Genomic DNA, 22,298 nt, shown 5'->3' on the forward strand with positions numbered 1-22,298 from the left:
CCAATTTACCAGCTCGCGCGTGCAATGCCGGCGAAATGCGGTGAACGAATCTTCGGCAGCTACAACCACTGTACGACGAGTACGCGGTTCTTACAGCTTATGATGATGATGACCCCAACCAGGGTGAAGCAGCTGGGCTCTTGCAAGTCTGGCTCCCAGGATACCTCGGAAGCTATGGCTACTAGTGTGTTCATATGACGTGCTTGCACCCTTTCCGAATGTCGGAATCACCGTCTAGTTGCTTCATTCTGTTAGTATGCCTTTCTTACTCCAGGATAGTCGCGAGAGACCCGCCACTTTTGAATAGTACAATACAAACCATTTGGACCAATGCTTTGTTGTACTGAAGCAATGTGATTTCACACTGGACTTCCATTGTCGATGGCGGACTGGTGTCGACGTTCCACTAGGGTTTTGTCTCTTTCGGAGGTTAAGTTTATGGTACATCGTCGGTACATCGTCCAAGGTGTTGTTTTTGTGAATGGATTGTAGTTCCATCCTGTTGGAAGCTAGTTTCACTAACACACCCTCACCTGACCAGTTGATCGAATTAGCTTTAACGGTGCTGTAGTTCCCTGTTACAAAAGCTCTCTCCATTTCTCTGGCTTTTGCGATCCATCAGCGCTCTCCGTCAATTTTTAAGCTCTTCATTATCCTTCGATTATAAAGAATCTGTGCGTTTCATCGTGGTCGTCTGTTGCTTCTATAATTCTCTCAATAAGAGCTGTTGGTCATAACCAGAGCCGGTGTTAACCCTGGTGCGCAGGAGACCTTTGGAAGATTTTTCAACCGTTGTGAGATTGGTTTCTTGTCTGTCACGAAGAGACTGAACCTCAGAGTGGTGTGACGGTCTGTGTACTTCGTTGGGCACTATCGGGGGGTCCGTGCAACACTTGCAGCGTCTGGTTGGACACTCGTTTCAGGTTTGACCAACAGTCTCCTGTAGTTCCAGGAGTTGGAGTTGGTAGGGATTTTCTCCTTAGAAATTGTACTGTTGGTAGTGGGTCGGCACCCATCTCCCTGTTTTCTAGTCAGCTTTTTTAGTCAAAGACTTCAGCTGCGAGGATCTTAATCGTCCGTTGTCTAGGTGCGGGCACCCTGACGGTATCCCAGCCCGCGTACACAAAAATACTGCCGTGCTGCATTGGCAGTCGCATGGGGGTGTCTTAATTACTGTCATACTTAAGGCATAACAGAGCGGGTGAGTGGAAGCAGGCTACTGCCGACGCCTTCCTTGCACATTCATGTAGTTCTCCGCGACCACACCCTATTGAGATTACTCTGCCTGTTGGTTCCGGCACTAAGACTAGCTGCTTTTTCGTCTTTGGTCGTGCTTGTCCGCGACTTTTCCCCTTAGTCTTCAGCTCTAAACGCCCGTTAGTCAGTTTTCTATTCTACGGAAGCTGGTCTGTTTAGTTGCTTTTAGGGTTTGTATACTGAAGCAAGAAAGACAACAAGCTGCTCTTGCTCGTACATTGAACTTCCTCTGTATTGATATTTACTGTCTGTCAGAAATGAAATTTCAATACTCAATTGCTGTGACTGAACTGAGCTCTCCGTCGCTCTGTTCCCGTTTTAAGCCGCGCAACTCTGCTGGTGCTCGAGACTGTGCAGATGTTAAGACGCTGATTTACTGACCAGGTGGTCCGTGGTTCGACTGCTATCTAGGTTTGAGCAACCTGGCTGTATCCCAACACCCGTGCTTCCTTCGGGTGGCACCGCAAGATTATTACAGCTGAACGATTCTTTGAGCCACCGAACGGAAATGCCTCTGCTTGATAATGCCGGTTGATTGTCGCCTCCGCACAATCCCTTTAACAACATCTGAAGGAATCTCGAGGAAGAGGAGCCTATAACTCCTTGTTCGTTATACCTCCGTATCTCGACCTAAATCTGTCACATTGTGGTAGTTTGGCTTCTGTGTTGCAATGATCCTGTGGGTTATACTGGCTAGAACTCAGGTCCTAAAGGTTCAACCATGCCAGGAAGGCCAAAAGGGAGCTGCTTGACAAAAAGAGGGAGCGAGATGGCTCAGAGGTTAGAGTGCGAGTTCACTGCTCGGAAGATTCGTGATTCGAACCGGACCTCTATCTCGACTTCTGCTGTCTAGGTTTGGGCAGTCGGGCAGTATCCCAGCCCTCGTGCTTTTTTCTAGTGGCATGACCACGTCCACTGTTGTAAAACAAGATTGCTCTCTTCTCGAAAAAGTTTGGTGACAATCGACAGATTTATTGCCGGGCAACATTTCGCTTTTGACACAAAAGCTTCGTCAGGCCAAATGACTAGGTTCCGAGGTTGATGGAGATTTAAGGCTGAAGGAGAACCAATCAGCTAAGTCAAGCTACATGTCTGTTAGGTATCGGCCGAGGGATTTTAGTGTGTTAGAGTGGTTGAACAAGTGTTGGGTCGGTGGGGAAACCTACATGTGTTTGGGTCCAACCTAGGGTCTAGTCCTTCTGGTTCGGTTCATTTGATGACCCCTCTTGAACTTCGTTTGAACCTTCTGTCAGTCTGTGTGGGTTAGCTAGTTCTAAGTTGTGTAAGAGGGATGCTGTGACCTTTGGTCGGGTTGGGACTTCTCTCCCACCTTTCTTCCTAAACTTTGCTGTTGATACGCTGCTTGATATTTTTCTGCCTGCCTCTGAAATCCCGGCGGTCGAAATGCTCATGGGAAGTTCGCTGACAGACGTTGAGTATGCGGATGATAATGCTGTACTTGGTTCAGGTTCTTACCAAATGCAGATTTCAAATAACCTAAAAAAACACTACCGCACGGTTTGGTATGCGCTTCATACATGCAAAGTGTAAGGTGCTGCTACGAGACTGGGTTGTAACCCAAACATCGTGCTTGCAGACGAGCAAATGGACGTGGCAGATATATTTTTTAACCTGGACAATTGTATAAGTTCCGACGGACGGGCTGGAGATTAGACCACTCGAGTCGGGAAAGCCAGGACAGCTTTCGCCAATCTCCGACAACTATGGCGCCGACGTGACGTGAGCTTGTCTGTCAGGGGCAAAGTTTACACTGGCAATCCCATCCATACTGCTTTATGGATCAGAGACGTTGCCTCTACGCGTAGAAGGCATACGAAAGATGTCAGTGTTTGACTATCGGTATCTCCGAAGCACTGCTCGGATGTGGTTGGTACCTACACCTTCAGGCACTCATTCAGGCAATCTGGATAGTAACTGACAACAAGAAAGCCACACATCGATTGGCAGCCATATCGTGCAGTTCCTCTAACCAGGTGCAGTGGGGATCACGCGGTCCCCATCCTGGAAGGCGCGTAGCATCGACAACACCCAAACGTTTCGTAATCTCCTTCATATCCCTCTTCCAGGCCAAGGTTTGACTACCTCAGGTTTGGGCATGGAAAACAGCACTCTTTTCGGAAAACGATGGTTCGGCATACACAACACACCCCAACCTACGCAACTTCTGGTGCTGGACACATTCTTCAATGGAAGTACCCATTGCACTTTCGGTATATAGCTTACAGCCTATAAATGTAACGGAACTGGACTGAACTGGAGACATCGGCCGATGTGATTCAGTCGCGCGTTCAGTGACGCGCATGCTTCCGAGCGGTTGGTTTCGATTAATACTTTGCTCGATTAAAAGCCCACTTCCTCTTGATTTACGCGCCAATTATGTCAGCTACTGCCTCCAACGCGTATGTCTCCACCCTATCTTCCCAGATTATCGGTGAAGGGAACCGTAGCTGCCAACCCCTGTACAGCTTTCATGGGGCTTACAGCTGAAGATTGTAGTAATAATAATTGCACATCATCGAAGCGTCAGTGTCAACACCAATGATAATGATGGAGGCCAGATTACCAGGAGTTTTCTGCCCACCCCCTCCACAGTGTTCGTATTTCTTCCAAGTTGCTTCCACTGGATTTGGTGCGGTGAAGTCTGACGGCATGAATCGAGATTTTCTGGATTTTCATGCTGAAATACCGAGACGTACTCTGTGACCATTTTGCTCTTATTAGAAGTCATCAACAGTATGTGTCCCACAAAACCAGATTCATTCGAATTCGCTACTTTCCACCTGGAAAGGAGTGACTGATGGATGGTTTGATAAACTTACACTCATACACTTCACATCACGCGATCTGATACCAACTGAATCATATAACAACTCAGTTGAGAGAAGACCCCACGACCTTTGGCGTTGCCTGAAGTCCGTTGGCAGTGAGTTCTGTGAATGAGTACTTGTCAGTTCGTACGTGACAGCATTCGAAGTAGAGTGCCTTCGTCTTCTGTTATAATCACTTGATGTATACACTGACAATGAATGCAGAGGATCTGCCGTCCCATCACATCACTTGACTGTCTGCTGAAATGGTCATGCACTCTGACTTTCTCTCATAATGTACAGGTCAAACTCTTTTCACAAGATTCATCTCGCTCGTTATTCCACATATTAGTTGTATAGTGCTTTCGATGTTACCTTTTTGCGCAAAAAGATGCAGTAACGGTACTGTCTCAGTGAGAAACTTGCAGTTTTGCTGGCGAAATCTTGCTTTACCAATAATGACTTACATTACATACCAAGAGTTTTCCTTGTTTGATTTTACTACTTTTCTGTACCCCCGTATCCTATACTACTCGCCACCATGAGTTGCAACAAGCCGAGCCACCGCATACTGGGGCGAGATGGCTCAGTGGTAACAGCACGAATTTGTCGACCGGAAGGTCCGTGGTTCGAACCCGACCTCTACCTCTCGACTTCCTGTTGTGGCTTGCTGAGCGGTAGTGCAACTCTGTATCGGTCCCTTTTCTTCCTGCTCCGCTCACTATGGTACACCAAAAGGCACAGTAGCTCTACACAGCTCTTTATGGAGACAAAAGGAGAATCATTACAACCATTTATAGGGTAGTCACAGAGTGTTCCACAAGGTCGTGTCAGAATCTCCGTGAGGGGGTGAGAAGCGTCGAGTCAAAGGTGCTTGACTCGGATTGACTGGCATTCTGGCCAATCGGGGCATGCCCTCGTTTGGCCGTTGTCTTGCACGTGACACTTTTGTCCAAATGATGTAATGCTCGGTTATTAGGGACGGCTGGCCTCCGTACATTTCCCCTGTCTAGGTTTGGACAACCAGGCAGTATCCCAACCCTCATGCTTTCTGGTGGCATGACAGTTAAGCACCGAAAGGACCTCTAGGATTATGACCATTATTTGGTCATTTGTAACGCTATTGTATTTGATTTGCGCGAAGTTTACTCCAGAATAAATTGACTGCTGTCGCGAAATGGCACTGATATATGTTCTGATGGTCAGGTTGCGGTCTGGTCGTTACTATCATTTTTCAGCTGTTTACAGGCTAAATTGGTCAGTTTGTGCGACTGATATATGTTCTGATGGTCAGGTTGCGGTCTGGTCGTTACTATCATTTTTCAGCTGCTTATAGGCTAAATTGGTGAGTTTGTGCGAATTTACAGCGAAAGATACTTAAGAGAGTTTCCCGCTGATGTCGACTCACCAATAAAAAGATAAGCTATTTTATGGTTGGATAAGTTCTAATTTCTTGACCTGCCCTTCGGTTCAATCTATCCTCACTTTTCTCGTGTCTTCCTAGCGGAGCTAGAACCGCCTTATTTCAGCGCTACGAACCCAATGGCAGCGCTTTATCAGATTGCCTCGAATGATGCACCGCGATTAACTGGTGGTGACTGGTCCGACGTGTTCCGTGATTTCGTGTCATTCGTTCTACAAAAAGATGTGAGTTCGAGGCCGCTTGTCTCCTGCCATCTCCTTATTTTACTCAAGTGTGTTTTGCAAACTGAAGTAGCTAACCTTCATTCTCACATACAGCGGCTGTTTTTTGTAGTCGACATCCCATACGACTTATTCACCTTTCATATGGGACGCTTATTTCACTCTAGTTTACAATTTACATTGTTCCTTGTATGGATGTCATACACCACTCATAAGGTTGCTGAAACTATGATAAACGAGAGATTCTGATGGGTTTCAGGTTAGTTTGCCACAAAACCAAATTTGTTTGCATATGAGTGTGTTTACTGCAATGCTTCTTCCTATGTAAAGCCTTCTTCGAAGCTAACAAATTCTCCTAGCGTTTTGTTTACCGGAGCAATCTTATTGGCGTCCTTCAGGAGCTTCTATCTTCAAAAAAAAACGCTTTTGGACACAATTATCATGTACCAACATCAGGAAAAGACATCTTAAATTACCAGTGCTAAAATTTCGTTAGTGATTCATTGTAAACTGATTAGGTCTGAAGCTGGCAGTTATTGGTGTGGTTTGTCATGTGAAGTTGGGGCTGCCGGGTAACGACTTCTACTGTCGATTTATCGTTATAAGCCTCGAGACCCTACAGACGTATGATAGGCTAGAGAAGGTATGGTCAACCTTCCTAATTTTGCCAAAGTAATTTAAACAAAAGGTTGTTACATCAACCCTTATTGCTGTGCAGGCCGTGAGGTGGTGATCCAGATAACTTATGGCGTCATACAGTACATTGCGGTAATGAATGTTGTGTCGTCGATCTTCCACTGTTTATCGAAACAACAAATGATCTCTGGCCACATCGCCACGTGCACGGTCCAAGAGCTATCAGCTTGAATGGTCTGCTGGGGATGGTGCAAGAAGATCGACCTTACAGTAGTACAAAAAGACCAGGCTGTCTTGTTCATCGACATGAGTGGAGAACGCAGTATGGAGGATTTTTCCCCTCACCCAAATGGATTCGGATCTATGAGAAGCTGCTTCACAGAGCTAGTAGAACTGATTCATAAAGGCTCTTAGAAGATGATTGCAACAGGTATCTTCACAGGATGAGAATAGTTCTCATCACCTTTGCATCAAATAAACCAATGAACTTTATACGGATTTCATTCAGTGTGTTGATATAGGACTTTAACAGACTGACTACGTTGTCCCCCTCCCTTTCTCCTCTCTGGGTGAACGGTTCCTCGTATTCCCAACCAGTATGGCATGCGTTATTACCTGGATTGTCAGAAGTTATTGGACTCTTAGTTGACCATACCATCTTCATTGTTTGATTTGATTCTTGTCAGTTGTAGCGGTGCCGTCTCTTTTGGGTATTGTAGTGTGTCCACGAGCGGAATGTTTTGGTATATAGAAGCTAATTGACCTAGTTGATATCAGTGACTATAATGCAGACAATAGAGCATAGAAAATATTTAGATCCAATGCACTCCAGAACTTTGATGGAAATAAGATACCAGACACGAAGATATCACGGCGAGAACAACTTGTCGTGTGTTCCGGCTGGTTTTCTCGTCCAATTGTTACTCCTCCCTCTCTATGGACTCATCTGTTCCGAATTAGGCGCATTTCGATCGGATTAAACGACGTGCTTTATGTTACTTTAAAAAGCCATGTATTGCAGGTTCAACCTAAGTGGTAAAAGCAATCCCTTGGGAACTGTTGTTATTCCTGGGCTTAGAGGATCGACCGTTTGTCCGATCTGAACCTCATTCTGTCATGAAAGGCTAATAAAAATCAGTTCAGAGAATATTCTCGTAAGAAAATAGTGTGTTGTAAGAGTAGAAGCTGTCAAAAATGGTCACTCTGTTTGTCAGTAGACGAAATCAATCTTATGGGACTCTTCTCTACTTTCGTGGGACCCAGGCAGTCTTTTGTATCCGTTTTTGTGGGTTTTTTTAAAGCCTGTTCGTTCGCTTTTAACTTCCATCCAGGTCGCCACCCGACCGTTTTGTGATCAAGCGCTCGCCCATTCATTTTGCATCAATGTCTCACACCTGATAGAAACCTTAGCTGAGTTGATCCAACGAACCAAAGCGGCTGTCGCGGCCCAAGAAAATCAAATCAGTCAAAAGTGGAAAAAGATCCTCTACGAAAGCGATCTGAACCGGTTCTCCAGCTCTGTCCTCGTGAGTAGCGCAGAGAATAGTTCTATTGGGGGTGGGAGCAACAACGCGGGTGTGGAGGACATTCCACAGAATCATGTGTCGGGCTCTGATATTGACCTTAGTGGGAAGGGTGAGCAGCACGCCTCAAAGTCTTCTTCCACTGCAGTTCCACAAATCGAAGATGTTGATCTCTCAGAGGGCGATAACACCGCGGTAGGTCTCCCAGACTGGCCCAGCCACAAGGACCGGGTCGATGAAACAGCTCGACTCATCCTTGGAGACGCTGCACGGTATCGCAACAGTGCATCAACCGTCGACGAATTGGACTTCTATACGGTGAGCCTTCTGTCTAAACTGTTGTGTACTCCACTGGATAGTAATTTTATCATTGTCAGAAGCCCAGATGATTTCGGTGCTTATGTTACTCTGTCAGTCCATGGAAACGAAACGAACGTGGCTGCCTTGTAGGGTGAACCCGGGCCAGAAATTTTTCAGTGATATCGACTTGTGTTTTTCGCTGTGATTCAGTTCAGTCGATTATTCAGCCTCAGTTTCGTTCAAGAATGAAGAGAATAGAGCAATGACATACGCTCGTTGGAGAGAATGGCCCAATCAATTCGTTGACGTCAAGTTATTATGTTTGTCCACTAAAACGCGTTGAAAGCTTTAGATGTGACACCGGACCAGTCATCCGTTGCACGATGAAACCATGTATTTCAGGGTCATCAGCAGTTCGACCATATCCTTTCGGGGTCCGCATTCAAGGAGACAGTAGTTCCAGGGCGACTAGGTCCATCTCAGTTATCTTTGACAGGTAAGCTGGTACCAGGTGGACAGAAAAATGTCGGATGTCGGGGAACGGTGACTTTATTTTCCACATTCGACAAGTGATTACGTCTCTCGCCAATCCACCGAGACTACCCACTCGCAGCTACCCATCTAGACGAGATGGCTCAATCGGTTGGAGTGCGAACTTACTGACTGGAAGGTCCGTGGTTCGAACCCGACCTCTGCCCCTCTACTTACCCTGTCTAGGCTCGAGCAACCTGGCAGTATCCCAGCCCTCGTGCTTCCTTCGTGTAGCATGGCAACTAGACACCGTAAGGGTGGTACAGCTGAACATTCTAGAGGGACTTACCTGCCACATCTATCGGTTCAGCTGCAAGCATGAGGTTTGAGTTCGGTCTTACCCAATCATTCAGCATCACAATACCCCGTCATGCATGAGCACTTTAAATTGCCGAACCGTGCAACATAATTATTGAGGTAATTTCACTTTCATTTCCAGATGTGCTGCACCATACTTCTTACTGGTGGTTTTTCAAGTTCAAAACTTATAGAGTTCATCTGGTCCCACTTAAAGTAGATTTAGTTAGGGCTCCGCGCCAGACGAATAACGGATTTGAAGACCGAACGGCAGAGGAAAAAAAAGTTCTCCATTGTGTTGTTTCTCTGTGTGGTTACACTTGTTTTTTCTCGTGGTTGGTTGAAACGGATTTGATTTCCAGGTTTTACTAGTTGCCATTAATTCTGATTCGGAGTCATTCCATTTAGTGCGTTCCACCGGCGACAATCGGGATCCTTCGGGGTGCAGCAAAGATGCTACGACTGACTTACGATTGTCAGTTTTTCTGTAATTATTTATTTTTTCCGCTACATTACGTCCTCGCCCCATGACCCAAACAACTGCTGACGTACATATAGAAGGCATATGGAGAGCATTTGTAAAAGGTGCCCAAGCTGACGTAGTGGTATCCCTTCTTTCAGCAGAGTCTGTCTGAGCTCAGCATTTTTGACGAAGGATGTCGTCTGCAAGTTGAGCAGCAGCAGACATCAATCCTCGGCGCGTGCTGAACTCTTCAGTCTGAAGGTTCTAAACCATCACCGAAGCACACCTCGTCTAATAGCGAGCACTCTTGCAGCTGGCCGATCTCTCACTCCTCATAAAGTTCTGGTTGGTATGCCGTTCAAAGGCTGTTTGCGCCAACCATGAGCCGTGTGCGTGAATCAACTCGGTTCATTGGACAAAATGGCGAGCTTTCAACAGTTCATCGACCTTATGGGAAGTGTTATGTGCAGAAGTCCTGGTACTAGGTGAACGACACTCACTTGTGTTCACGGAAACTGACTGTCGCTTACGGTATACTCCAACTGAATGCGTTTCATGTTTCAGTTGTTGACACATTCGAGATATCGTCATAATTTCTTGACATAGCAAATTACTCAGTTGAAGAATACCATAGACGGAAGGTCCGTTCGAGTCTCCCGTTAATAGGAAAGTAATCTGTAAATGAGTGTATTTCGTCAGTTGCTTACAATTTCCTGTTCAACTAGAACATAAGGTTAATAGGAATCCGGGCACAATGCCTACCTAATGAGTCCCAAGAAGAACGAAATGTTTATTTGGTTGTCAAGAGGTTTTCAGCAGATTTCTGAGTAGTGTGTTATATCAAATGGATCTTGTTAATTTTTTTCTCACACATTCGCGCATATAGAGTCGTGCTTAAGTTTTTGTGGTTGATTTTGTCCGTAACAGTGATAACTCGAAACTTATTAGCTCAAACGAATCCTTGCATTGGTTCAGTGACTTCTTAATGATTCTCTTTGAAAAGGCTGACTGATGTTTGAGTCGCTTCTACTTGAGTGTTCAAGACATCATTTTTCAGTTTGCTATGGACTAGGCACATAAAACTCTTGATACTGGGCGGCCCAGCTTTCCTCTCTTCAACAGGGTCGACCGTGTGTGTGAGAGAGTTTATCTATCGTTATACTAAGATTTCGGAACCGGGCCGTTTGAAAGTAGTCACCCTTCACACACTCTCCCGGACAGGACCAAACATTTGAGGAATGGCCCTGAAAACCTGTCATGGGTATGTCTATTTAGGCGAAGAAAGTCCCGGACAAACATGAATCGGTATTTATACATATCGCATAATAAGCACTCGTGTTTTTCGGCAGTCAGGCTGTCGTTATAACAAGGTTGTGTTGTCAGTTATTTTCGGTCATCCTATTTATGAACTTGAAGCTCTAGCTCCTCATCTAGTTTAACTTCGACGAATCAAGCTTAACATCGACCGAACAGTCACTCTGCTAGACCATCGCATTATTGATTTTAATCCACAATATTGCTGTTAGGCAGCTCACAGGTTAGGATGCGTGTGTTTGGTCAGGAGTTCGCTGGTTAAAGCTTCTCTTAAGCTCAAGGTGGCTCATTTATAAGTCGCGAAATTACTGGCCGGAAGATCCTTCGTTCGAACCCAACCTCTTCATCTCGACTTCTGTCTGGGTTTGAGAACCCTAGCAGTATTTCAGCCTTCGGGCTTTCTCCGGGTAGCATGGCAGTTAGGCACCGTAAGGGTGCTACCGTGAACGATTATTTTCTTAGAACCTTTCTTCGATTCCTCTATGGACTTGGGTAACTTGGTGGTGTTTAGTGCTTTTTTCCTTTTTTTTCGTAGCAGCTAACCCCTCGGAAGACAACGACTGGAAGGTCTGTTCTGCTTTCCTTCTGTATTTTCTTTGATTTCAAGCTATCCGTCCCTTGTTTCTTAAAATAGTTTCTTAAAATAGTGGGTGCACTACTTAAGGGGAGTTCTTCGAAAATATCCATTTAAAATAGGATGCCCCGAAAGGATGGACAATCACTCATTCAACACCTTTGCTGACAAACAAGGCGAGCACTAGAGATGTTCAGAACCTGGAATTCCAGCCTTTCGTCAGTGGTGACTGTCGATCTGCAACACAGACGGCATGCTGATGTTTGAGGAAGGGAAACAGAGGGAAAAGGAGGAAATATAAGTGGTTCCAGGCTTACTGCTCGTCACCTTCTTATCCTTTGACCTTTATTCCTTAGGCTGTGGCAAATGTTGCGCATTAAGAAGGTCCCTGTATAATCTGACCTACTTTGCGTGTGGTGATTATTCTATTGGCAGACTACATCGCTGAAGCTCAGGTCGATGCTGATGTTTGCAAATAGTCCTACGTGTGGCACCGGAAAGGCGTATCAATAATTTCCGAATATCTTATTCACTCGAATCTAGTTCTGGTTATGATTTTGGGTGTTGTCGAAACAAAAGCTGTGGTCAACTCGTGTGTCGCACTCCCCAGTTCGCATTGGTGTGGTTTAGAGCCACCTGCTCGATTACCGAAAGTCATAGTTATTTTCAGGTGAGCAACATTAGTACGCATCGAGTATCATGATTTGTTGTCCGTGTTAAATGGCGCTCGCGTTTGCGACGTACGGTTCTCCGTATCCATCCATTTCAGAATACCTCGGGCCAGCGGTAAATAGCCTGTAGATTGAACAAAGGAAATGCAATAGATTGTAGACCCTCTTGCATTCGCCGTGTTGCCTACTGCAACTGGTGGTGCGAATTCCATATCGATTCTTGGTTTCCTGCATGGTAGCTTAAGACAGTCATTTATGGAGACGAAAGAAGCTTATTACGAGTGTATTTATAGGTTCATCACAATGTTCCACAAGGTTACCTAAGATCTTCGTGAGAAAGCGAGAAGCACCGAGCTATAATGCTCGATCCTGATTCTCCGACATTCAGACAAATCAGTCATCATCATTATCATTATCGAAGCATGACATCAATGTCCAACATCGATGGTTCTCTGCCGTACAACCATGATTTATTTGAAAGCCTTATTGTGAAGAAAAGAATAAAGGTGGACGGTGAATAGACTTAGTGCTATCTTACTGCAATCATTCTGATGTACCTACAGCTCCAAACACTCATTCAGGCAATCTGGATAGAAACTGACTACAAGGACGCCACTGACATCGGTGAGCTGTCATATCTTGTAGTCTTTCCAACCAGGCGCAGTGAGGATCACGCGGTCCCCATCCTGGAAGACGAGCAGCACGACAGCACCCAAACGTTTCGTGATTTTTTTCGTACTCCTCTGCCAGGTCAAGGGTCACCTCTCTGCTCCCGCCACTGAATTGAGCATGCCTTCGTTTAGTCTGTAGCCTTCACGCAACACACCCGTCCAATCGACAGGCTATTAAGAGCGGCTGGCCTTCGGATGCCCTTTAAGACTGAATCTGCGCGACCCTTGCGTGGATGGAGACTACACAATATTGCTACCAGTATTTAGTCAGACTGCCCATCTGTGTTACTACTGTCCTCGGGGTATCGTGTTCTATGTAGCGAATCAAGGTGTTATCCTTTGTCTATAATGATGTTTTTACATTCCAGGGTGATAGTTGTTCAAATAGTGTTGAGAGTATGGGCAGTGACCTTTCCGATAGTCTTCTGAACCAATCTGGACATCGACATCTGGAGCCTGCTGCAAAGCTTTCAGTTCCTGGTCCAGACGCACTGAACGATAATCAGCCAGTAAGTGGCTTCTGTTTACCTGATCGTCTAGTTCTTTAGTTAGATCACAGAAACCTGTATTTGATTCTCCCTATTGCTCCCTCAACAACAAGCTGGTCCTATTATTGAATAGGTCAGTTTAGGGGGAAATAAAAGTCGAATAACTGATCTTGCTTAATCGCACAGTCTTCAGGATCTATTAGAGGGGTTGTTACAGGGCATGTTAGATAAAGGCGCCAGCGCACAGTAACCGTGCAGTGGTTGATGTGTGATGTGGCTGCGTGGCAAAGCAGCTTTGGCTCACGAAGCCGTTTCAGTCGACTTCTGGACAGGAGACGAATAGTCAGACGCGACTCATCCATTTTATTGTTGACGCTACTGTATCCAAGCTATCCCTAGAGAGACTCAAAGGACGAAAGCATACAGTGGTGACCTTTTCTGAAAAGGTCATACCCAAGAGAAAACGTCGGGGGACCAACTAAAAGTTGTATTCTGACAAGTGGCTTCTCCACATAGGGACGTGTGTCCCAGGGTCGCAATGCTTTCAACCAACAGAATCTCTTGAGAACTGGTGCCAACTAGCACCTTTATGTATAATATCCCCACACATCCTCGTTATTGTTGAATCACCAACCGCGGGTGCTTGATCCACTGCACCTGGGCTACTGTTACAGCATCAAGTTCGGCTGCTTTTGAATATCACACTGGAATGAATGCAAAGATGGGCTTGCTATAGAGGGGACTGTTGGTAGCTCAGGTAGCATAGAGTATCGTTGACTTTTTCGCTGAGCTGGGCAATTTGATTGCAAACGTTCCATCACCAGTCGAGATGACATCATCAGTGGCTGGTTAGGGTGCGTAGTGGGTCGGTGGTTGTAGCACAACCAAATATGTCTATTTCACACTCTAATGGGATACTTCATGTCTACCTCGTTAAAACTTTCAAAACCTGTCTCACCCTGCTTAAACAACTTATTTTGTTCTCCTCGTCTAGAAATTCCTGGTGGTCCCTTTTCCCTTAGTACCCCCCGTTACACACAACTCATATGTGAGTATTTATGTGAACATTTTTCTCCTCTTGGCCTAACGTGAACTTCTTTTCATTCAGCTGATTTCAGGTTGGCCTGAATGTTTTGAGATAGACCCTGTTAATCTGGACGAGAAGAGGAGGTTTATTTACAGAACTCAGAGTTGACTGAGATAGTTATACCCCACACACATGTTCACACATGGGGGGATCAGGGACCAAATAAGAAACCGACAATTCAACGATACTTTAATGCCTGCGTGTGATGTGAATTTCATCAATGTGATGTGTTGTGGCATACTTCGGAATTGTCGGATCCTGATTAAGTTGAGTATGCTATTTGCTGGGTGTCACATGGGGTGGTCGAAACATCCCGGGAAATTCACGTTTATCCATTAATTAGTTTGATGCTTTTTGCTAGACTAAACCACCGAAACAAATTAATCATGGTGTTACATCGTCGAGTTCATTCTTTTCAGCGTGAATAATCATAACGTTCTGTTCTGACCTGGTCTACGCTCCCATTGACCCGGATACTAACTATAATGGGTGTGTTAACCGCTTCGTTTTTCAGTTCCTTTCACAGTGAATTTATTCGGCTCTTTGTTTGCAGGCCCGTAGCGATGATCGTGAATCGTTTCGCACTGCATCGACGGAATATCTCGGTCCTTCACTTCCGAACCGCCCCAATCGGGCACAGTTCAGCGTGACAGATGCGTCACGCAGCAGATCTGATGCCCAAAGTCCCTCCTTCAATCAAATCGCTGCGTCGCAGTTGGATAACCATTTATACGCGAATGTCGGCGCGCCTGAAGGCTCACCCCTTTCTGGTGATTCACATGTCTACCACTCAATTGCCGTCGATAATCACCAGTGGAAAGGCGAGTCGCATTGTCCTCTTTCCCCTGAGTCTAGTCGCATTTGCACACATTTGCGTACATCGTTATTATCATTAGTTCACTGAGGTGCTCACAAAACTGATTCCCCTTCAATGTTTCACTACAGGACCTGTTCATGCAAGTTCTGATGGACCTACGGAGGTGATGCATCCAAGCTTAGGTGGAGCTAAGTTAACTGGCGAAGATGCTGCTTTTCCACCCCTTGCTACAGGACATTTTTCTACCCTAAAGACAAGTCAAATGATGCGTGGGTCGATGTTCAACTGGAACCGCTCGGCTAATCCCTCTGATGCTATCAGTACCGGTGCGGTGATGTTGGGTCTACCCCATGTGATTGAAGGTCGAGCTTCTGGATTTTGGCGCGATCAGATGAACGAGTTGAAGCGTCTGCGTACGCAACACAACAAGCAGATGAAACAGTTGGTGGATAAAAACAAAGTGAGATGTGATACTGAAATGACCTCTGTTTGACGCCCTCCCCACTCCATTTAAGCAATAGTAGCTTGGAGCGTAGAGAGAGAAGTTAATTTTGAGGCAGTTTCGTGATTATATTCGGAGTGTTTTTACATATGCTTGTCAATGATCGTTGGTGGTTGTGTTTTCGCATGTTTTGGTATATCCTTTTCCGTCAAATGCTCGAGGCCCTCTGTTTCATGTCAGGACAGTAAGTAGTTCATTTGTTACAAAGTGGCTCACGTGGTCAGTGCTTGTGGTTCTGGTACTTGTCGGCGCGTGTCATTTTTTCAGTAAACGATGTAATGTACATTTTGTTTCGTACCATCACTTTCTCATGGGTATCAATAAAGTGTCGGAACTCCTCGTTCTAGCTTCCGTATAAGTCACGGATACACTAGTCTCCTTTAAGATCCCGAAAGTCTCGCTTTCGGCTAATCCAGAGAAGCCTTAACTCATTTCATAGCTTCTGAGTAGATCTGACCGCAGACTAAATGCTTTAGTTGAAATTGATTCCACAGTTGCTGAGTCGTCTATAGCAAGTGGCCCAATACCTTAATAAATCTCTGTTGCTGCTGTTTAGCCACCCGTTTTTAGCCCTTTAAGTCAAGGCAGTCAGCGGTCCTTATACTTCGTAATTTCTGACGGTAATATGTCTGGTGAAGTTATTGTCCGAATGCAGAAGGTCGAGATCACGCTTCCCAGTTTGTATCACCTGTGAATTTGGAAATCACTGGGTCTCAAGGTTCTTGTTTAGCAGGCCTCAGTGAGATTTCAAGATATGGTCTCTGTGGACATTTGATTTCTGACCGTCGATCTGTCAAAAGTGTTGTCGTCGGATGGCATCGATGAATCCGTAATTAGAAAACGGGTCTCTGATTGTGGCGCAGGCTGGAGCAGAGGACTGAGCAATGTGCTACGCATGACGAAAAATCGTCTACGGAGACGAGTGTTGCTATCCATGCCTCATTTAGAATGGTTCAAACTGTGAGGTGGCCATTGTGTGACTTGGAAGAAAGGTGTGAAACAGATTACAAAGAATTTACAAGTTGGTGCAGTCTGCCCTCCCCCTTCATCTAACTGGAGATATTGCGAGAAATGATGACCAAACGATTCCAATGACGTTCGTGCTTTTAGTTTCTTTTCAGTCTATCTGATCGAACATTTGGTGGAGATTGTTAACACCTCGGAATGCTCGCTACAGGCTAGCACTCTTTAAGGCTCTAAATATAGATAAATAGGCCATGTGTCAATATTAATCTTGCTGTATCTGATGACGATGACTTCTGCAAATTCGCTTGCTAGTTATTTTTTCGGTTCGCACCACAGATTTCATGAACAGTCTTTCGCGATTACCACCCTGGATACCAAAAATACAGGAAGTTAACCTTCCTGAATGGTGTACTGAGTATCCTGGTTTTTTTTTCCAAACAGGTAGCTACATTGATTGCTCATTAGAGAATGATGACAAAGCCATTAGTAGTATGACGATAACTGGCACCGCACCACTACCTTTGTTCACCGTACTTTTAAGTGGCATATTTCCTACTCGGTAATCACAATACTATATATTTGTATTTCCACACTATGTATGATAATAGTCGGAGGAGGAACAACTAAAATATCGCCTGAATCGTGAGTATGAAACAGCAAAAGCAGTTATGAAAAAGGAGTTTCAACGCCTAGAGGAAGCGCATGCTGCAGAGCTAGAGCGAGAACGCAAACGTGCAACGACAGCCGAAGCCGATCTTGCCAATCGGCTTGAAAGTGAAACAAAGGCGCAGTTGAAGTCAGCGAAAAAAGCTCGAACTCGCCCTGTCAGTACACACGATTCTCCCACTAGTGGTACGCTTAAAAAAGTGGATTCTGTTGACGCGATTCGACGACTTCGTCAGGATTTGACCAACTTGGAGCTCCGAAGGGCGAAGCGTGAAACACTCGTTCTGATGCAAAAGTTAGAGGTGAGTTTTTAGAACGTCCCTAGGTAGTTTAATGACTCGACTTATAAGGTTTACAAAAACTCCTCGACAGCTCGCCTCCAGTTTCTCCATATCCGGAGCCCCCGAATTTCCATCAGTCTTATCCCGCACTTGAACACCCAATTGTATGGGGCGACAAACACTAAGTTACACAGTAACTCAGTGTCGACTTGAGACTCAACTCGTTTATAGTAGTTTTCCTGCACAAAGGCCGCCTGATGTTTCGGCAGGATGTTATTGAAGATGTCCAAGCTGATATTTAGCCGCGTTTTCTGTTAGAAGTAAGTTAAAAAGTAGTTTGTCATCTCTACATCTCAGTCCATGTTTGCATGGCATTTCGTGCACCTGATCCGTTTGTGCTCGATTCAGCGAATAAACAGTTGAGGGTAACACAAGACAATTAACGGAGATCATGCATTCAGAAAAAAATCACCTGTTCGTCTTCACTGTTTAACCCAACCAATTCACTGATGTCAGACAAAATATGCATCTTGCATCCCATGGTTTTCCATGTCCATTGGGTTTCGGACCGAGGATGGGTTCCTTTATAAGGTAACAGCTGACCAGTTTCAGTGATTCGCAAGGTTTTAAGGATTCTTTACTGCTTCCCTACCCAAGTGCATAGCCCCAACTTATCCGACAGTGACTGGCTCAGTATTTTCTCGTCCTGTCATCAGGTTACACAAATAGTGTTCGGACGTACCAGCCAATCTAGGTTTTACTTCAAGATTGATTGAAGTCTCTGGACAGCACTCGCATTCAGATCTGCAGACATGGAAGTATTTTTCCTAGCAGTCTAGATGGCGACAACAGTTATCCTACAGGCGCTCGAAAATGTCAGTTTGTAGTGGTAATAAAGTCTTCCTGCTATGTGGACAAGACTCTCAAAGGTTTAGTCTGCTATAGCTGGCTCTCGTTAATTTGTGAATGGAAGCTTTTTCTGAATTGAAAACTTAGTTTTGTTTCTTGTGTTGCTCCATGAGTAAACTTTATCAGGGCCGAAGGATTCGGTGTGGTCCATATTCTCATATGGGCAGCTGTGCGTTTAGGACGTTAAGAAACGTTCGGTTTTCGATTATTGGCATCCTCAGGTCATTGCCCACGAAAGATGGGAACACTGGGTCTCTAGCGCTTAAACACATTGAAAGGTTTTTGTAAGAACTCGCCCGCAATAGATGGGCTGGTCACACTCTGTTGCGGTGGCTTGAGAGTTGTTAAGACTTCACCGAATTCCTTGAATGGTCTTTTTCGCACAACCAAACGGAGTGGAAGTCAGAAGGTCATGGAATAACTTGGCAGCGAAGTATGAAAGCCAATACCAGCAGACTTAGCTGCACTGATCATTACCGTCTCTCTGGTTAGGTACCCTAAGACGGGATACATCAGTGGTTAAGGACATTATCAGACTGGACCTATTCGTGTGCTCAACGGTATGCGTGCATCCAAGCTGTTATCTTTAATGCATAATCCCCCCTCGCGGTCTCCCCACTGAAAACTCTACTGATACCTTAATTATATGAATCATATCTTCTATCGCCTCCTACGCGTAGCTCTCTATCCTTACCTGGTCAAATCATCGTTGAACGAAGCTGCTAGCTATAACCACACAACGGGTACGCGGTTTTTTCAGCAAACGATGATGATCCTATGGATGTTTTTTTTTGAGAATTTCGATGTTGAAGATTCGTAGGTCGCTCGGAGAACACACTGATGGTTAGCTTGACCTGCTGCTACGAAAAGGCTTTAGTTAAGGCAGTGGTATCCAGTAATAATCCCCAGTACTACTGCGACATTTTGCGCTTCGTAAAAGCCGCACCTTTTGCGGCTGATACATTTGACTGATTACGTCACATGATGGTTAATCTGGTCACATTATTTTTTGAGTTCGTGCAGGTTTACTAGTTTCGGGGTTCTATTCGCTATATGGTTAACTGTGGTGACAACCGGAAGCACGCTTTTGTTTTGTTCAACCTAGTCCTCTATTATTTTTAATCGTTCACTGATTGTATTTTCATGTCTCCTGGGAGATTAATGTCCGTTTTAAATAAGGCGCCGGAGCACCCCTCTCGCTAAATACAGGCTAGACATTTTGGATGACAGTAAGGTAGACCGGGGTCATTTTGAAGCAGGGGCAGCCGATATTAGGCTGCAGAGTAAGTGATAAGTACCAATACTATGTTGACTGAGGCCATCAACTAATCTTTTTTCCACCCAGGGCGAACATCTACACCAATATGTCCGACTGGAGCAGAAGGCCGGTGATCAGATAACTGCTTTATTGCTTGACCAGCATGCCAAGTTGGAAGAGTTGGAGCTGGGTCATTTGAAAAAAGTGCATGATCTTCGTTTGGCCCAGTTAGAAAAGCAACACCAAGCCGAGTTGAACAATCACCACCAGTACATGGAGCGTGCCAAGTCCAAACTACAAGCCAAGCACTTGTTGGAAAAGAAGAATTTGCCCAAGAGTTTGAAGGTGTGTTATGATTTGTGAATTCCCAACTGAATTTCGCCTTAGATCTCTGTTTATGTTAGTAGCCGCCATGTGATGAACCGCAGCCTCGAGGTCTGACTGATACACATTCAAGAGTCTAGTTCGGTACCATCTATTTTTCCCCTCGTGTTATTGACTGTGTCAATTTTGTTGCACCTGTTCGGCTTTTCTGTGCTAAAAAAAATCAAAAATCGTCCCACTACTTGACTAAGTTGGCAAGTAGGTGCATGTAGGTTCTTCTTCACCTGTGTAAATAACAAATGGACTATATGACCTATCGATACAAGTGATCTGTTCGGCAGCCGGGGTGGCCACAAATAATGTGCAATCTACGCCTTATGTGGTGCACCTAGTTGGTACCGGCGGCTCAATGTTCTTATTTCGTCAGCCTGCCTGTAAATTCCGCCAAGCAACGCCCATGTGGATTTTCTTTCGCTCGTTAGCCTGTTACTCCCGTTTGTACGTCTGTGCATGTGGTGCTTCAGGTGTGATCCTATCCTGTTTCTATCACCACCGTTCGTGTGATTCAGGTGAGATACCGTACAAGTCGTTTGTTTGGTTCCCCTTATGATCACACGCCCATGGTCGGAAATGTTCTTTCCACTGTTGCATTTATTCAGGGACTGTTTGACCGCCCCTAATATTGATTTCTTAGTTAGTTGCTTCTATTGCATGCTCCGTGGCACTTTTTAGTACAGGGCAATGGTCCCCTACACCTGGGGGACATCAACCGTGAAAGATTTCGATGAGTAGATAGCCGGTCAAAACCGCAATGTGGGACATCCCTCATTGCAGCTTAAGTGCATGTGGAAGATATTCACTACATGGTTTCAGAATCGTATCCAGTTTAAATTCTGACTCAGCTACGTCATACATAACCAGATTATTTAGTTCAGGGTGTATGGAGACCATTCTGGTATTTTTCTTGCCCAGCTCAGTGAACAAGCCAACGACCAACATAATACAATATCCTGTTTAAATGAAACCGGCTGTGGGACCCAGTTAAAGCAGTTCCTTCTGGCGGAGTCACTAGTCATTCAGGAGCACTGACCAAAGCTCCAGTTTCGTGTGACTGTCACTGGTAATCGGCGCTCAAAGAAGCCCTTTAGAATGGTTTTGACTAACCCAGCTAATTCTGCTGCAAAGTTCGGGACACACTGTACATCTACAGAGTGTAAAGTGCTCCAGCAGGGATTGATTGGACAAAACACAAACCTCGTGCCTGCAGATGAATCGATTGGGCTTCTGCATAAGTCCCATCGAACTGGCACGAGATAGGATAACTCCCCTAATCGTAAGGGCCAGAGGATCGTTTGGCAACCTCCGGGATAACAGCATGACTGTCAAGGGTAGAGTGTACATTACCTGGGTTCGATCCGTCCCACTTTTTGGATCAGAGACGTGGTCACTGTGTGCAGATCTCTGATTGCTCTCTGACCATCGATGCCTCCGGAGAATCGCGCAGATAAACAGTGTCCTGGTACATTTGGTGGTTTTCGGTAGATCAGCTTGTCACACTGCGGGTTACGCTGGTAAACCATGTACTTCGTATGCCAGAGGACCATTTGTTTCGAAGAGCCGTCCTCGCGTAGCGTCACGTCGGATAGAGACGGCTTGGCAGTGGGGAGTCTATGACTTGGTAACGAAGCTCGAAAGTGCTTACCAATCAACTCATTCGTGCTGGTGAGTGTCGTCTCTGAGGATGGGGGCCGCCGGACGAAACGAACCAATGGTTAGTGACCGTGACAAATTTGCCTGCGTCACGCAACTACATGCGGTGTTTTATCAAGGCTATCGCCTTCACGGCGTATCTGTCACTCCCTGTCATTGCGGACAAACGTAATCTTTCGACGTCAATAAACTGGTTGGGCCATTGCCTTTAGCGCTTGGCTCTCATTTTTACATTCTCCTAATTCTCGGCGAATGATGCTGTAGGGGCTAGAGCTACTGCACTTCGGTACACAGTTCTTCATGACTGAAAGACTGAACGTTGTAGTGATTTCATGACAAGTTCTTGTAGTGCTTTGGCTTTTGAACTCCTATGATGATTCTCTGATGTCCTGGATGTCTTGGAGTCTATAAAAAATTACATACACAGGGATGGTTTCACGCGCCAACCTATTACTAAAGTGTCCCGTGGCACCAGCCTGTTAGCTGTGGCATCGAAGGTGCTCTCTGGCCTTATCCTTCGAAGGTTGAATGAACACAGGGAGAGGCAGATCCGTGAAAACCAAGCTGGGTTCCGTCCTGCA

The 22,298-nt window shown here is 45.4% G+C and overlaps 1 protein-coding gene across 1 annotated transcript in view; it reads left to right on the plus strand.

Moving 5' to 3' along the window:
- T265_09724 (hypothetical protein) overlaps positions 1-22,298 on the plus strand; it is a gene marked incomplete at both ends in the record, with an annotated part of 44,585 nt that overhangs the window by 8,732 nt on the left and 13,555 nt on the right. The window contains 8 exons of the mRNA XM_009175887.1: positions 5,590-5,732; positions 7,697-8,206; positions 13,078-13,218; positions 14,192-14,245; positions 14,838-15,054; positions 15,230-15,561; positions 17,178-17,537; positions 19,771-20,028. Of these exons, the coding sequence (XP_009174151.1) occupies positions 5,590-5,732; positions 7,697-8,206; positions 13,078-13,218; positions 14,192-14,245; positions 14,838-15,054; positions 15,230-15,561; positions 17,178-17,537; positions 19,771-20,028 (2,015 nt within the window). The remainder of the gene's footprint in view (positions 1-5,589; positions 5,733-7,696; positions 8,207-13,077; positions 13,219-14,191; positions 14,246-14,837; positions 15,055-15,229; positions 15,562-17,177; positions 17,538-19,770; positions 20,029-22,298) is intronic.

This window comes from Opisthorchis viverrini, assembly GCF_000715545.1.
Source record: "Opisthorchis viverrini unplaced genomic scaffold opera_v5_308, whole genome shotgun sequence".
Classification (NCBI taxonomy): Eukaryota; Metazoa; Platyhelminthes; class Trematoda; order Opisthorchiida; family Opisthorchiidae; genus Opisthorchis; species Opisthorchis viverrini.